Here is a 12,349-nt window from a genome sequence, read left to right on the forward strand (position 1 = left end):
ATAAAATTGATGCTTAAGGTGCTTCTACTTTAATCCATTAAAACCATAATGTATATGTCATAAACTGGAACATTGGCCATGAAAAAGTACAAAGCAAAAAAAAAACAAAAAAGGCCATTTAAGGTGTACTTACAGCTTTGTAGCGGAGCAGGTAATGGCGAATTGGAGAGCCACCATCGTCTTGCTTGATAAGGACGACTTTGAATGAATTTCCATCTTCTCCAACACGGCCTGTCAGCTTTGGAGCACTAGGTTCTCCTGGAAAGAATCAATGTTTCTCACGGTTAATTGATTGCTGAAATAACCAGAATAACTTATAGAGCAGAACCTGTAGCTTTTATACACAGCCTGGTACTTGCAATAAAGCAAACATAGGTGCCATGACTATTGCAGTCCTTAAACTGACAGAATCAAAACAAGCCAACTACGGTAATTACATGAGTAGGGAAAAAAACTGAAAATACACTAGTGAAATAATGTACTACTAATGTCCAGTATCTAAATTGTCTTTCCAGAGTGGAATAGGACTTGAACTCTAGCACCACCTATGGGAAGTAGCAATCCTAAAAGGCAATATCAACCCTCCTCACATGATTTTGGATAAAAGACAAACCAGAATCTCAATTTTGCAGACATGTGTTTGGGGATGTTGCCCGTCACCAGTGCCAACCATGATATCTGATTTGGAGGTATACAAGGCATTTTAACTGAGGTCTAAGAAGTAACATCTCTCTTTGTAGAGAGTGACATGCCAGTGTAAGGAGACTTTGCATGACCTATAAGTCTCCTTACACTGGCATGTCACTCTCCACAAAAATATACTTTACCCCTTTGACTAATGTCCAGGGCACCGATACTAAACCTTATACAAGAAAGGCCAGAAACATTTCGCTTTCACAGTCAAATTTGCAGAATGAGATATGGATACCAATATTTGCAAAATATACAATATATAATTATATTATAAAGAGTAAAATCACGCTAAGGCATTAATATCTTGCTCACTGAGTAGGTGTGTTACCCCAGAAGACAAAATTAGAAGATAAATTAAACACATTATGCTATGAGTTTTTCAATATTTCTACCATGCTTTTCAAAAATATTTTTTTATGTTCAAAAATATTGTGACAATTTTGTAAATAATAAAAAAGCGACTTTGTAACCTCTTTGCAAACCTTCCTCGCTGACCTACTCCTGGGTTCATTACATTTATAGCAGGTTGGTATTACTCACAAACAGCAGGGTACATAATCCCTGCTACATTTTACTACAAAATCACAGCTTGCAAAATCATTTTAATGTGGGAGAAGGTGATGGAAATAGACAGAAGCACGCAGGCTATATGGATATGGGCAATGTTTGGATGCTTTCTTTTAGCAGACTGCACTTTAGTATTTTCCTGCACATTGTTGTCTGCAGAATGAATTAATTGAGAATTTGTCAGTAAGCTCTTACTGGTGGGGAGTCTAACTTTTTTCATCGGTGTTTTTAAGGATCACATCAAAGATTAGCTCAACTTTGATGTGGTCTCTGATCATAAATCAGCACAAAAGAGTTCAGAAAAACAGTTATGGAAATACTTTCAAGCCCAAAAAAGGCAAAAACATTCTAAGTGAAATCACAAAAGTCCTTTTGTAACATCTGTTAAATGTTGTGCTCTTGTTTCAGTAATTCATTTGTAAACCTGCCTGCAGAAGGAGGCTCTGTGCTCTGAAAGTTTGCAAATATAATTTTTCTCGCTCTTCGAATACTTTTTTCTTTTTTGGGGTATAAAAATATTTACATAGATTTTTCTGGCTAAGGGATGATTCAGACGGCCGTATAACTTGGACAGAGATTGTAATGCAACGTTACGACTAGTCGTGGGCTCGGTAATTATATCTATGCACCTGTCACATTCGGGTTGGGAGAGCTGACTGTCAGCCCGAGCATTGTGTAGTGATTCCCGTCCAAGTTATATGGTCACCTGACTCTTCACTAATATGGTAGCAAAATATTAATTTTTTTATTGTACGTCAGAATTAGAAACTCAGAACACGCTCAATGGCTGCTTCTCATTTAACTCATTCCGCAGCCGGTAAAAAAAAAATAAAAACAAAAACAGTTTTAATTTTTTAATGAAACCCAATTGCAAAAAAAAATAAAAAATAATTCACTTGCAGACATTGAAAAATTTTAGATGGTATCAAGAGGATAGGGAAAAACTTCTCAATCAGCGGTGGCTTAACTACTGGGACCACCACAAGTTCTGAGAAAAGGACTCCATTATAGGTAATAGCTTACAAACTTGGACCAAACCCTTTAAGTATAAAAAAAAAGAAATTGTAACCGGCAAGTGAGTGAGGGGAAAGAGGGCTGGTTTCACAGGGAACACCCTGAGCTCTGAACTTGAAGCTCCATAAGCAAGAATGTCAGACAAAGCACAGCATCTTCAAAATAATAGAAATGCAAAATTATCCATTTAGTGTAATTTTGAACACCTAAAGTATGAGGCACAAATAATATTTAGCTGAGTCACTACACCTACTCAATGATAAAGATATCAAATGGTGTTTGGAATGGTCTATATCAATTGTGTGTATCACTTTCTTTCCATGCTCTTTGTATTCTTATGATAATTGTATCAACTAAAAAATATTTATACTCATATCTCATGCTCAAATTAGGCAGAAAGGCTGAATTTTCTTTTTTCTTAAAATGAACACGCAATTAAAGTCAATGTCTCCGATACTCAACACCATCTTATATGTTGCTTCTTTAATACATTCGGCTTCTATCCTGTTTAGCCAAATTGGTAAATGAAAATACATTTCCTTAATAGTTTCTTTATAAATGTTCCCCTTTTGAAGTGTTTACTTTTATAAAGCACCTAATCAACTAAATGGTCTTTAAATATTGGTAAGAGCCTTAGCGGATACTCCACTGTTTCTACACGGATTAAACTCATAATTCTTATAAACTCCAATTTCATAAGTGGTCACATAGGCACTTTAGCATTCCATTCCCGGGGAACTGAAGAAGAGTGGTAATTTTTTTTTATTACGGAGAGAGAGAGAAAAATACATTTACACTGCCCTCTACATGGCGATTACGCAACGAACGGGACCTGCCAATTTTAAGAAAAAAAAAGAAAAAAAGAAACGTATAAGACTAAAACAAAAAGCATAAAGAAATAAATGACTTATCTGTAAACTAAAAAAATGCAGGGGTTAGTGATGAATGCAGCTAATAAGAAAAGAGGATTAGTGAGGAGAGAGTGGAAAATTAGTCACTTGAAAATACATCTGGCATAGTCACTGAGGGAAAGAACATCATTACAAGGCGACTTGGTTAAGTGAAGGAGATGCATTTGACAGGTCGTTGTGAAATTCTGGTGACTGGAAATAAATGGTGTCAAAACAAGCACCAAGGTTTTACAGAGAAGCACCGATTAGCACTGATAGGAAGGTGGCATGCAACTTCATGCATCATGCATTAGGAATAAAGGAACGAAACAGCATGGCTTTCATTATCCCAGTTCGGTGTTTTCTACAGCTCTTATTTACTTCTTTGTTTTTGTGCCTTCATGCAACTTTAATACCGTGAACAGCTTTTTTTTCTACTTTGCTATTTTTGTATACACTGAATTATAGAACCCATAATAACCTCCTGACTCTTGAATATACGGTAATACTTGTATTTAGAGTGAGAAACTCCAAAAAGTCATAAAAGAAGCAATAACATCTTGGGGAAAAGTTGAATGAAGGCAAATGTTACTGCCATATCATCAAAATAAAAATATCTATAAAATGTAAGGCGTTGGCTTCTTTTTCTCATTAGCAGACATGTAATGTTGGTCAAGCAGTAGCCTTAAATCAATTAATTTTGAAACTTACATTTGGTGGCTAAACTGGAGGGAATGCAAACGCAGAGCTTGTAGATCAGTTTAATCTTGGTTGCTGCTATAGGCAAAATCTGTACTTACACTTTTATAAGGACAGTCGTGGATCATCTTCCAACCCTTGTTTTCCATTTTGCTTACAATACTTATTTTTAGACAATCACTACCGGGAATTTGTAGTCACTTTCAGCCCACACATGCTACAAGTACAACAGCAATTATTGTGAAAGTTTTTGAAGAGGTGATTCATTAATGATCTTCTGACAAAATTTATTTTAAATATTTCGAAAATCACCTTCAGTTGTAAATCATGGAAGAAACCAAGATTTATCCAGATATTTGGTAAGGGAAATGCAAATACCATAGAATGGACTATGTATGGGCTGCAAGTCTGACAGCACTGAACTAGAATAACTCAGGCTAATAGTAAAGGTAAAGACAAACCAAACAGAACAGATGGTTTCTTTGTTCTTTGTTTTCCTAAGGCCACTGCCCAATGGGGAGGAATATTTTACATGTACATGTTAGTAGTACTGCTTCATTATTTGGATTAGTGATGCAACTAAAAGCAGAAATGCAGTTGTTTGAGCAATGTGCTTTTAGAAATAATGCTCTTGAACATTTGAAAGGTCCCTAATAATAATGTTTATCCCTAAATACAGCATATATAGATCATATACATTCTTTTTTTAGGAAACACTATGGGGTCCAATCTGCTCCCTAATTTTCAGTGTAAGGATTTAAGTAATATTTCATTTAAGAAACTGAAAAAATTACTCCTTTAGCATATTTAAGTCATACAGCATAAGAATTATATAGGTTAAAAGGTGGTGACATGCTCCATTGTCTATTTGTAACGGCTTCAAATATTCAGATGAGAGGTCATATTTTGAACATATAGTTTGAATATAACGGACCCCTTTTGCTATGTGTCTATGAATTTGAAATCATTTTGTACTTGAATTGTCTACATGGGACAAAATTGCTTGCTGGTTTATCACATGCTACCTATTAAATTAGCATCTTATCCTTCATAATAATTTAACCAGCGAAGGTTACCTACATGCAATGTAAAAAGTTTACCAGAGCTCAAACTCTTTTTTTTTTTGTATCTGCTCTTTCTGTGGGAAGGAGCCTAGAAACATCTTTTTCCTAGAAAGAAAAGTGCTCCCGACTATGCCGCAAAACCAACCAGAACAAAGAATTTTACCTTCTGTTCACCAGCGAGGAGGACATCAGCAGCACCATGCAAGTCACATGACAATTCACATGATAGCACGCACATGATTGGTTGAAAGGAAAGTGGAGGGAGGTCACATGAAAAATATAAAAAGAACGTAAACGATGAGAGAAGGGGAGAAACATTTAAGGGCTAATTAAAGGAAGGCAACATAAAACATTAGGTGACAAAAAGCTGGAAACATATAAAACAAAATTACTGCTAGAAATGGTAAGCGCTTCATTTTGATACATTTAGGCAGGGAAAAAATGCATTATTATGTTAATTACAATCACAGTATGACATGATTATTTCAGCTGACACATTTAGGAGGCCCAGCTTGGTAAAAAGAGCTGAAAGATAAAACATGTTAACAGTCGCTAAGAGAAAAGGTGGAATAGTTAGACTTGTGGAAGAAAAGTTAAACTGCAGAAGAAAATGACGGTTTAATTATAAACTCTTTGGATTGGTAATGGTTGCAGAAACATACTCCCATTGTCTTGCTTGTAAACTTGTATCAAACATTGCTTAAAAAAAAAAAAATCATAAACACAGTGTTTCTAGGCACTTTAGGTGAAAACCTTTTCCCGCTGAGCTTGATTTAATTGGCAACAATTGACTTAAGCTGAAATAAAGTCAGAGAAGGGTTTAAAAGATAAAACAGTTTTTATTTTTTTCACATTGGTACTGGATGGCTAAGGGAATTAAAAGTGGTAATCCAGGAACAGTTCATTGGGCCCAAGAAAATGTGAAGTTCTCTAAATTAGATAGCAATGGAGTGATAAAATGAGAAGATGGTTGAAGATGTCAGGATGGAGAAGACATGATATTGAAGTAAGACCATCTGGTTAGTTTGTACACCGTTATATGGCTCCTAACACACATACTAAGCATAACTATAGAGTTTCCTTGACCCAAAAGAAGCAAAAAAAGTGTTCTTCTGATCTCAAGTTGGTATACTGAAAAACAGCAAACGAGAATACACTAGAGGTGAGGTACCCCACTCTATGTCCAAACAGTGGTATATTTTGCAGACGTACAGTACAGACCAAAAGTTTGGACACACCTTCTCATTCAAAGAGTTTTCTTTATTTTCATGACTATGAAAATTGTAGATTCACTCTGAAGGCATCAAAACTATGAATTAACACATGTGGAATTATATAATTAACAAAAAAGAATGAAACAACTGAAAATATGTCATATATTCTAGGTTCTTCAAAGTAGCCACCTTTTGCTTTGATTACTGCTTTGCACACTCTTGGCATTCTCTTGATGAGCTTCAAGAGGTAGTCACCGCAAATAGTTTTCACTTCACAGGTGTGCCCTGTCAGGTCTAATAAGTGGGATTTCTTGCCTTATAAATGAGGTTGGGACCATCAGTTGTGTTGTGCAGAAGTCTGGTGGATACACAGCTGATAGTCCTACTGAATAGACTGTTAGAATATGTATTATGACAAGAAAAAAGCAGCTAAGTAAAGAAAAACGAGTGGCCATCATTACTTTAATAAATGAAGGTCAGTCAGTCCAAAAAATTGGGAAAACTTTGAATGTGTCCCCTAGTGCAGTGGCAAAAACCATCAAGCGCTACAAAGAAACTGGCTCACATGAGGACCGCCCCAGGAAAGGAAGACCAAGAGTCACCTCTGCTGCGGAGGATAAGTTCATCCGAGTCACCGGCCTCAGAAATCGCAGGATAACAACAGCTCATATTAGAGACCAGGTCAATGCCACACAGAGATCTAGCAGCAGACACATCTCTACAACAACTGTTAAAGGGAATCTGTCACCCCTTTTTTGAGATATCATATGATATCATTCAATTGTGTGTCACATAAGGATTCTCTTAGTACTTTTGCTTCCCCCTGACCTCGCACCTTTAATGCATAAATACCTTTTTTATATCGGTTCAGATGTATGTAACTGCCGCTGTCCGGTCCGCTGGGCGTGGCTTATTCAACTGCTCCCCCCCTCCCTGTCTTGCTCTACACAAGAAATGCGTAGAGCAAGACAGGGAGGGGGGGAGCAGGTGAATAAGCCCCCCCAGCGGACCGGACAGCGGCAGTTTACATACATCTGAACCGATATAAAAAAGGTATTTATGCATGAAAGGTGCGGGGTCAGGGGGAAGCAAAAGTACTAAGAGAATCCTTATGTGACACACAATTGAATGATATCATTATATGACATCTCAAAAAAAGGGGTGACAGATTCCCTTTAAGAGGAGACTTTGTGCAGCAGGCCTTCATGGTAAAATAGCTGCTAGGAAACCACTGCTAAGGACAGGCAACAAGAAGAAGAGACTTGTTTGGGCTAAAGAACACAAGGAATGGACATTAGACCAGTGGAAATCTGTGCTTTGATCTGATGAGTCCAAATTTTAGATCTTTGGTTCCAACCACCGTGTCTTTGTGAGAGCAGAAAAGGTGAACGGATGGACTCTACTTGCCTGGTTCCCACCGTGAAGCATGGAGGAGGAGATGTGATGGTGTGGGGGTGCTTTGCTGGTGAGACTGTTGGAGATTTATTCAAAATTGAAGGCATACTGAACCAGCATGGCTACCACAGCATCTTGCAGCGGCATGCTATTCCATCCGGTTTGCGTTTAGTTGGATCATCATTTATTTTTCAACAGGACAATGACCCCAAACACACCTCCAGGCTGTGTAAGGGCTATTTGACCAAGAGGGAGAGTGATGGGGTACTATGCCAGATGACCTGGCCTCCACAGTCACCAGATCTGAACCCAATCGAGATGGTTTGGGGTGAGCTGGACCGCAGTGAAGGCAAAAGGGCCAACAAGTGCTAAGCATCTCTGGGAACTCCTTCAAGACCATTGGTAGACCATTTCCGGTGACTACCTCTTGAATCTCATCAAGAGAATGCCAAGAGTGTGCAAAGCAATAATCAAAGCAAAAGGTGGCTACTCTGAAGAACCTAGAATATAAGACATACAGTATTTTCAGTTGTTTCACTTTTTTTTGTTAATTATATAATTCCACACGTGCTAATTCATAGTTTTGATGCCTTCAGAGTGAATCTACAATTTTCATAGTCATGAAAATAAAGAAAACGCTTTGAATGAGAATGTGTGTCCAAACTTTTGGTCTGTACTGTACATCAGGACATTAGCCTGGGTGTATGTCAAACAAAGTGAGAACATCACCTGATAGAAACAATCCACCCAAAATCTGTGGACTCTCCCTACGAGTAGCCAGAGGGACTACTCATGACTACTATGTACTAATTAGCACATGATTACTTGAAGTCTATGGGACATTAATCCATAAAATGAAGATGCTTTTTCTAAAGATAATTTAATTAAAAATATGAAGGGTTTGCAGAGGGTTTTACGATGACAGCGTTACTTTATCATGACTGGCATCAGCGTGAGTAAAAGATCCAGGTAATGTTCATTATTGTTCCTACAACATCTGAACTCAGAATAATCCATGCTGTCCTCTAGGCACAGAGCCTTCAACCTAAACATAGATCAAAAAAGAAGACAGATGTTGTGCAGTTTGTGGACTGAGGTTCTCCCTACAACCCTACAATGATGAGGTTCTCCCTTCTGTAAATTCACTGTAAATTTTGTATTAGATCATTAATGGACCTGGTGATCCTCATCAGTTTCAGGATTAAGAGGTGGAAGAGACCTTGAGAGAAATCGTGCCAATGTCCTCATATATGAGAGTTGTGCAATGAGGCACAGCTCTTTGGCACAATGAGTTATGGTCGTTGGATGAATTTTCCCCTCTCGATGATCCCTTCACGGCCTGGTAGTAGATATTATAATTATAATGTAATGCAGTACAGGAAAATGGATGTAATATCAGTGTTGCTTCCCAAGGAGAGTTTTAGGAAGTTTTCCATGTGGTAAATGTCAGCATGTTTTGGGCTTTAACAGTGGCCTTCATCAGGTATGTATACTGAACAAAAACTTATGTGAAAGTCCAAAACACATTCTAATTTGCACGCTTCTATGAGATAAGGACATTATGAGAATATTCTTGGAATATACTTTGGGATATTATGAGAATACTCTACGGAAACAACCCCATAGTAGATCCATTTTATTGTAATAACTCCATAATAATGACATGTTGGCCATAGACCACACTTATTTTGTCAGAGCTTTCACCTGCTGAAGAATAAAGCAGCAAGTCGCCATATTTTTTAAAGGAAAAAAGAAGCATTACACTCCTTAAAAATCGAGCAGCAGTCCATGCAAAACATGGAAATGCTGGCTCCTCCGATAATTAATCCAACTAACTTCCCACATACTGCTTATATTGGATCCGGCTATCTATGATAGACCTATTTTTAGGTAGATTTTAACAAAGCAATGGCCATACCCTTAAATCTTTTTTCTAATTAGCGTGTACACAGCCTAATATGTATAGTATACAGAATTATTTGGAATCACAAACTTCTAAAAAGCGCCAGTGCAAACAACTGGGGAAAGGTTTCAGACAATTAGTCCTTCATCAGGCTTAAACAGTGAAAAAGTTGAAGCCTCTACATTTTAAAGAGAAATACGATACATTTCTATCCTTTTTCCACATATGCACAGTTTTACGTTTTAAGTTGGATTCCCAATATAAAAGATGAAATAGCATTTTACGTTGGTATTATATTGATGTGCTGTCTTCTTGGCATGAAATTGAACAGCAAAAGACAACCACTGTACAAACGGATGCAATATACATATGTAATACTGATCAAATACAAATGTTTTCAGATTTTAAAGCGGCTCACCTCAAACATTTGCTAAAATGTAAAATAACACAGTCAGATAGCACTCACCCCCGTAGCTGCTTCGGTCTCTGGATTTGGCTGCAGCAGTAACATCAGACCGACAGCTCACTGCTACAGCCAATCACTGAGCTCAGCGACTTGTGGCATCTACAGTTAGGTCCATAGCATTTTCTCCGATGGGTTTCGCATGTTTCCTTCACAGCAAAACCTTCCAAATGCAAGCACCACACCTCAAATCAACTCCAGGCCTTTTAGCTGCTTAATTGAGAATGACATAACGAAGGGATTGCCCACACCTGTCCATGAAATAGCCTTGGAGTCAATTGTCCAATTACTTTTGGTCCCTTTAAAAACAGGGTGGCACATGTTAAGGAGCTGAAACTCCTAAACTCTTCATCCAATTTTAATGTGGATACCCTCAAATGAAAGCTGAAAGTCTGAACTTCAGCTGCATCTGAATTGTTTTGTTTAAAATTCATTGTGGTAATGTCTAGAACCAAAATTAGAAAAATGTTGTCTCTGTCCAAATATATTTGGACCTAACTGTACATTCGATGAGCCATTGAGCTCTGTGATTAGCTGCAGTGGCGATATGGCTCTTAACGTGATAGGAATGGAGCCAGAGGAATGTAAATACTATCTGGCATTGTTATTTTAGATTGCAGCAAACCTTTGAGTCCACTTTTCGAAAACTAAAAAACCCCTTTAATACTTCGCCATAAACTTCAATAGGGTTTTCGTTACGCAAAATGGATGAAAGTAACATACGGTGCCCCCTAGAAGAAAAAAACCCCACAGATTTAGATTTCCATTAGCTCTGTATTAAAATCTATGTGAAAAGCAAAAAAAAGTGCACAAAAATATAAAATGCGATTAAATGTGGCTTTTGACACACTGGATATATTTTTTGGACTCCGTTCACATACAGGTAAAACTTCACTCCTGTGTTTTTTTTATTATATGAGTAAAACTAGACTTTTTTTTTACTTGCACCTTATCTTTTAACCGCTGGGAAGAGACTCAAGAGCATATATTTATGGGTTTTGAAATGCTGTTTGTCTCCTGCTTTAGGAGGCAGTAAATTATATGATTTGCAGTTATGGGCAACCGTCTCTTCACTCTCATGCAGATAAGATCAATCACAATGAGCCGCAAATGCCAGCTCCACATCTTCACACCAAGGCTGCACAGAATGCCTCATGCAAAACGTACTATGCACACTGCGGTGACCTCATTATGAAGCCCGCTAAACCACTGAATAGTAGACCATGACAAACTAGGGCAACCAGCACAACTAGACTTCCAGAAAGTCATAAAAAATTAAAGACATTATGCTGCATGTATTTTTATTTGTTGTCCTGCATATATACTGTTTTATTTTTACATTGCCATTCCTTTTTTTAAGTAGGCTCCTGCAATTTGTTAATTTAGGCATGCACCACAGCAAAAAAAACAAACGAGTTACCCAAACCAAGTCTTGCAAAATAAACCTACCACCGATCTGTATAACCTTATGACTATACGTTCAGACACCCATAGACATTAGATGAGCAATCCTGAGTTTTCTAGGAGAGAGCATGACTCCTCTGTACCCTCAAATCTCCTATGGCAGCTCCTCACGGGAAAACCTAAGGAAATCTAACTGATGGATCCTTTTGTCCACCCAACATCATCTGTTGGTGGAGAGTCAAGACACACCATACACTTTTTTTGGCAGATTTGTTTTTTTCCCCCATTGACTTGCATTACCGGCGGATCTTGACGGATGGCCATCCGTTGGATCCGTTTTTTTGCGGATCCGTCAATTTTTTTGCATCCACCGAGATGCCTGGACGGACCATGTAACGTTTTTTGTACTGCAGGATCCGCATTTTTATAGAGCGCATGCCCGGAGGAATGAAGTCAGGAGGAAATTTAACCATGAAATCATTTCTGGCGGACAGAAAAAAAATTCTCTCTCTCTCTCTCCCCTTCCCGGGCAGCGGTTCCTTTAAAATTCTTCATTCAGCGGATCCGTCAAAAAAACGGTCCGGTGCCATCCGTTCACATCAGTTAACAACGGATCCACTTTCCGCCGTTTTGGCGGATTTTAACTGACACAAAAAAACTGATGTGTGAAACAGGCCTAATGTATATCTAGGCGCTTACTACTGTATGTAAGTAAAAGCCAACAAAGGTCGACCGAAAAATCAGTCTACCTGACCAATAACATGTGCTTTGTCAATAACTATGGTAAATGATGACTTTTGCAGTTGCACATAGACCCTGATGTCATATGGGGCAGAAAAGCACCCTGCTACCCACGGGCGTAATTATAATGGATGCAAGGGTTGGTCCTTGGTGACAGGAGAAAAGTCCCTTTGCCCCATATGGAAAGACTATTACTATTAAAGACCTATGATAGTTGGGGCCCCTGATGGGAGATTTTGCATCGAGAATCACAAGCCTAAAGTTTCACCTCTGCTGTACCAGATAGAACTATATAGAAAAGG

The 12,349-nt window shown here is 38.1% G+C and overlaps 1 protein-coding gene across 5 annotated transcripts in view; it reads right to left on the reverse strand.

Annotated features, from left to right (window-relative positions):
- NCAM1 (neural cell adhesion molecule 1) overlaps positions 1–12,349 on the reverse strand; it is a 542,627-nt gene that overhangs the window by 65,243 nt on the left and 465,035 nt on the right. For all 5 annotated transcript variants that reach the window (XM_073585308.1, XM_073585309.1, XM_073585307.1 and 2 more), the window contains one exon: positions 134–258. In XM_073585308.1, coding sequence (XP_073441409.1) covers positions 134–258 — 125 coding nt within the window. The remainder of the gene's footprint in view (positions 1–133; positions 259–12,349) is intronic.

The sequence above is a fragment of the Dendrobates tinctorius genome, unplaced genomic scaffold (genome assembly GCF_039654945.1).
Source record: "Dendrobates tinctorius isolate UK_male_01 unplaced genomic scaffold, ASM3965494v1 ptg000086l, whole genome shotgun sequence".
Taxonomy (NCBI): Eukaryota; Metazoa; Chordata; class Amphibia; order Anura; family Dendrobatidae; genus Dendrobates; species Dendrobates tinctorius.